Raw genomic sequence first — 3,187 nt, forward strand, 5'->3', positions numbered from 1 at the left:
ATGTCTGTGTGTGTGTGTCTGTGTGTGTGTGTGTGTGTCTGTCTGTCTGTCTGTCTGTCCTCCCCTTTCTCTTTTCTGCCTCTTCCCCTCCTCCTGCCTGGGACACCCCCTCCACCCCCACCCGGCCCCCCGCCCTCCCCAGGACCTATGCAGACTGCCCGCAGCTCCTGGACACAGAGGACATGGTGCGGCTTCGAGAGCCTGACTGGAAGTGCGTGTACACGTACATCCAGGAGTTCTACCGCTGTCTGGTCCAGAAGGGGCTGGTAAAAACCAAAAAGTCCTAACTCCCGTTCGGGGCTCCACGGTGAGAATCACTCCCTCGCCCCCTCTGCCCGGTTAGGCCAGCATCTGCTCAGCGGGGCCTAGGGAGGGGCTCCAGAGGTGCAGGGTGGGAAGAGGGAGCCCTGTGTTCCCATAGCTCCGGACCTGGCAGGTGAGTCCATTCTCCTAAAGAGTCAGTGGGCAGTGTTGGGAGCCCAGCCTACTGGTCTGGGTGGCTTTCTCCCAAAAGGACCCCCTGACCTGAGCATGAGCGAGTTCAGGCTCAAGGAAGGAGAGGGCGGAGGGAGAGGACCCAGGAAGTGGAGGAGAGAGTGTGGGGAGGAGGGCAGGAGAAAGGACCACAGTCTGGACTTCCTTCAGAGTCCCGGGGGCCATCAAAGGTTTCCACACAGAGAGGAACCGTCATCATGCCGGCATCCTAGAACAATTCTTGGATGAGACCTGGATAAGGGAGCTGCGGGTACAAGGGCCTGGCTGAAGCCGTGTCCGTTCAGGGCAGGAGAGGGTCAAGGGAGAGGGCAGTGTGGTCATACTCACAGGGGAGCTGAGAAGCAGGGCTGACTCAGCAAGATAAGATCTGTGGTCGGAGAGGCGGGGCTGGCCCTGGATCCCTATGTCCGCTGTGGCCTTTTCTCCCTGGTCCCCTCACCTAGATCCTGAACAACCAACTGCCACTTTATAGCATGGAGCTTCAGAGACAGGTGGTGGTGGCACTTTAGGTTCAGAAACTAGGTCCAGAGCTGGGTCCAGAAACTAGGGCTGTAGTCACCCCACTCTTTTTATCTTTGCTTTCTGATCATCCCTTTTGTAAAGGAGAAAAAGACCCAAAGGAAGCAAGGGGGGTTCTCCAGGCAGCTTGAGTCAGGGAGACCTAGGGATGCACGCAGATGCCCCTTGGGGCCGGGAGCCATTCCGTGCCAGGCCACTTGTGCAGACCACTTGTCGCTCAGAGGAGCAACGCAGGTGAGAGGAGGATGGGCCTGGTGTTGTCGCTAGGTCATATATGGACTTCAGAGTTGCTGCCCAGCAGGACAGCTTGGAGGGAGAGGGGCCCAGCCAGGCTCTGATCCAGTTGGAAAGTGTGACTCAGCTGTGCTATTGCGAGTTGCCTGGTGTTTGGCCTGTCGCTGGGGCAGCCTGAGCCCTGAGTCGTGAGTCCCAGTGTAAACAATGGCTTTATAAGGTCTCCAGGGAAGACACCAGGGGTGGTAGGGAGCTCCAGGTTGGGAGAGGGTAGCGGGGATCATTTGGGGGGAGAGAACCACAGCGGGAGAGGGCGTGGGGCAAAGGCTGTCACAACCACGGTACAGCTGGGAAGCAGACTAGACTGAGCACCCAACACATCAGCGGCAGAACCTAGAGCCCTTTCCTCAGTCCTGGGGCGGGGGCTCCCAAAGGCTCAAGCGAGGCTGGAAACAATTGTACTGTTAAAAAGATGGGGAAACTGAGTCAGAACAAGGCTGTCTCTAGCTTTGACAAGTAGTCAGAGGGAGAGCCTGCCTGGCCTGGAACAGAGAACTTCTGTTTCACGAATTATTCGTGGGGGGTGTCCAGATAAACTAGGGGTAGGCCCTAGCCCAGCCACAATGCCAGGCTCAATCAGGAAGACAAAGGTGCTGAGCCCAGGACTATCTATGAAACAGGAACAGTTCCTGCCCCTCCAGCCTTTCCAAAGGCAACAGCCTTGACCCCAGGCTTACTATGTGCCAGTGGAGCAGATGCAGCCGGAAGCAAGGCAGAAAGCAGACAAGTTCTTGCTCTGGGAGAGGACAGGACACTGCAGCCCGGAAGCAAAGCCTAGCCTCCGAGCTCGGTGGCTCTCGGTTTCTTAGCAGCTGCCACCCACAGACTGAGGAGAGGGCTCCAGGACCGGGTCTTATTCGGCCCAGCCCTGCACCTACTGAGCTGGAGGACTTCCTGGAAGCGAAGCGAAGCTCTGTGGCTCAGATTCTTGATCTGCAGAGTTCAGCCAGCATTCTGGAGAATGGACAGCTGGGTGGGCCTAGCCCACCACACCACACCCAAAATGAAATGTAGATGGGTTGGGACCCTCATCAGCCTCCCCTGCTGTACTCCAGGGTGGTGATAAGCGAGACAGAACAGCTCTCCCCAAACACGTAAGCCCTCCCTGTCCCTAGCCTCCATCTCGTGGAACAAGGAAGCCGCAGGGGCAGAGCTTTGGGTTCCTGGGACTCTTGATTCAAAGGAGGGAGCAGGCGGGCAGTGGCTCACTGGGGCTACCCTGACAATGACTTCCGGAAGAGAGGGGCCTGTGCAGGCTGCCATGTGCCAGGGAGGGAGAGCTGGGGAGGGGAAGGAAGGGGCGATTTAGAACCTGGACCTCCACCAGAGAGTTCCAGGCTAGACCCAGCCCTGCCTGGAGTTGTAGCCCCTGGAACCTAATTTCTGCCACCATTGGCTGGGGCTTCCCACCTTCTGGGGAGACTTTACTGCGCCCCACCGATAAGTCCGGAGCTTCTCAAAGACCAGCAATGGAGAGCAGTGACAGAGGGTGGAGGATCTCTGCAACAGAGGGCCCTCACTGACCCCCACCTCCCACCGCGCCCCTTCCTGCAGGATGCTGGTGGACTGCGTGCCCCTGGTGGAAGTGGAGGACATGATGATCATGGGCAAGAAGCCCGACCCCAAGTGCGTCTTCACCTATGTACAGTCACTCTACAACCACCTGAGGCGCCACGAGCTGCGCCTGCGCGGCAAGAACGTCTAGGCCTCCAGCCAGTGGCCAACCGCTGCCCCCACCCTCCGGGCACAGCCCCAGCCCTGCGCGCCTGCCCACTGCTGCCCCATCTGTGGTGACACCCCTTTCCTCCAGTTCACGCGGCATTTTGATAAATTATTGGTTTACGAAGACCCTGGATCAGCTCTGCCTCTCTTTGGGGGG

At 58.5% G+C, this 3,187-nt stretch overlaps 2 protein-coding genes across 2 annotated transcripts in view; one reads left to right on the top strand and one right to left on the bottom strand.

Moving 5' to 3' along the window:
• SMTN (smoothelin) overlaps positions 1-3,156 on the top strand; it is a 24,302-nt gene extending 21,146 nt beyond the window's left edge. Inside the window, exons 19-20 of the mRNA XM_045289557.1 lie at positions 143-211; positions 2,863-3,156. Coding sequence (XP_045145492.1) covers positions 143-211; positions 2,863-3,013 — 220 coding nt within the window. The 3' untranslated portion in view covers positions 3,014-3,156. The remainder of the gene's footprint in view (positions 1-142; positions 212-2,862) is intronic.
• SELENOM (selenoprotein M) overlaps positions 3,148-3,187 on the bottom strand; it is a 3,099-nt gene continuing 3,059 nt past the window's right edge. Inside the window, exon 5 of the mRNA XM_013008333.2 lies at positions 3,148-3,177. Coding sequence (XP_012863787.1) covers positions 3,148-3,177 — 30 coding nt within the window. The remainder of the gene's footprint in view (positions 3,178-3,187) is intronic.

This window comes from Echinops telfairi, unplaced genomic scaffold, assembly GCF_000313985.2.
Source record: "Echinops telfairi isolate 266 unplaced genomic scaffold, ASM31398v2 ScPeMD7_29;HRSCAF=101, whole genome shotgun sequence".
Lineage (NCBI taxonomy): Eukaryota > Metazoa > Chordata > Mammalia > Afrosoricida > Tenrecidae > Echinops > Echinops telfairi.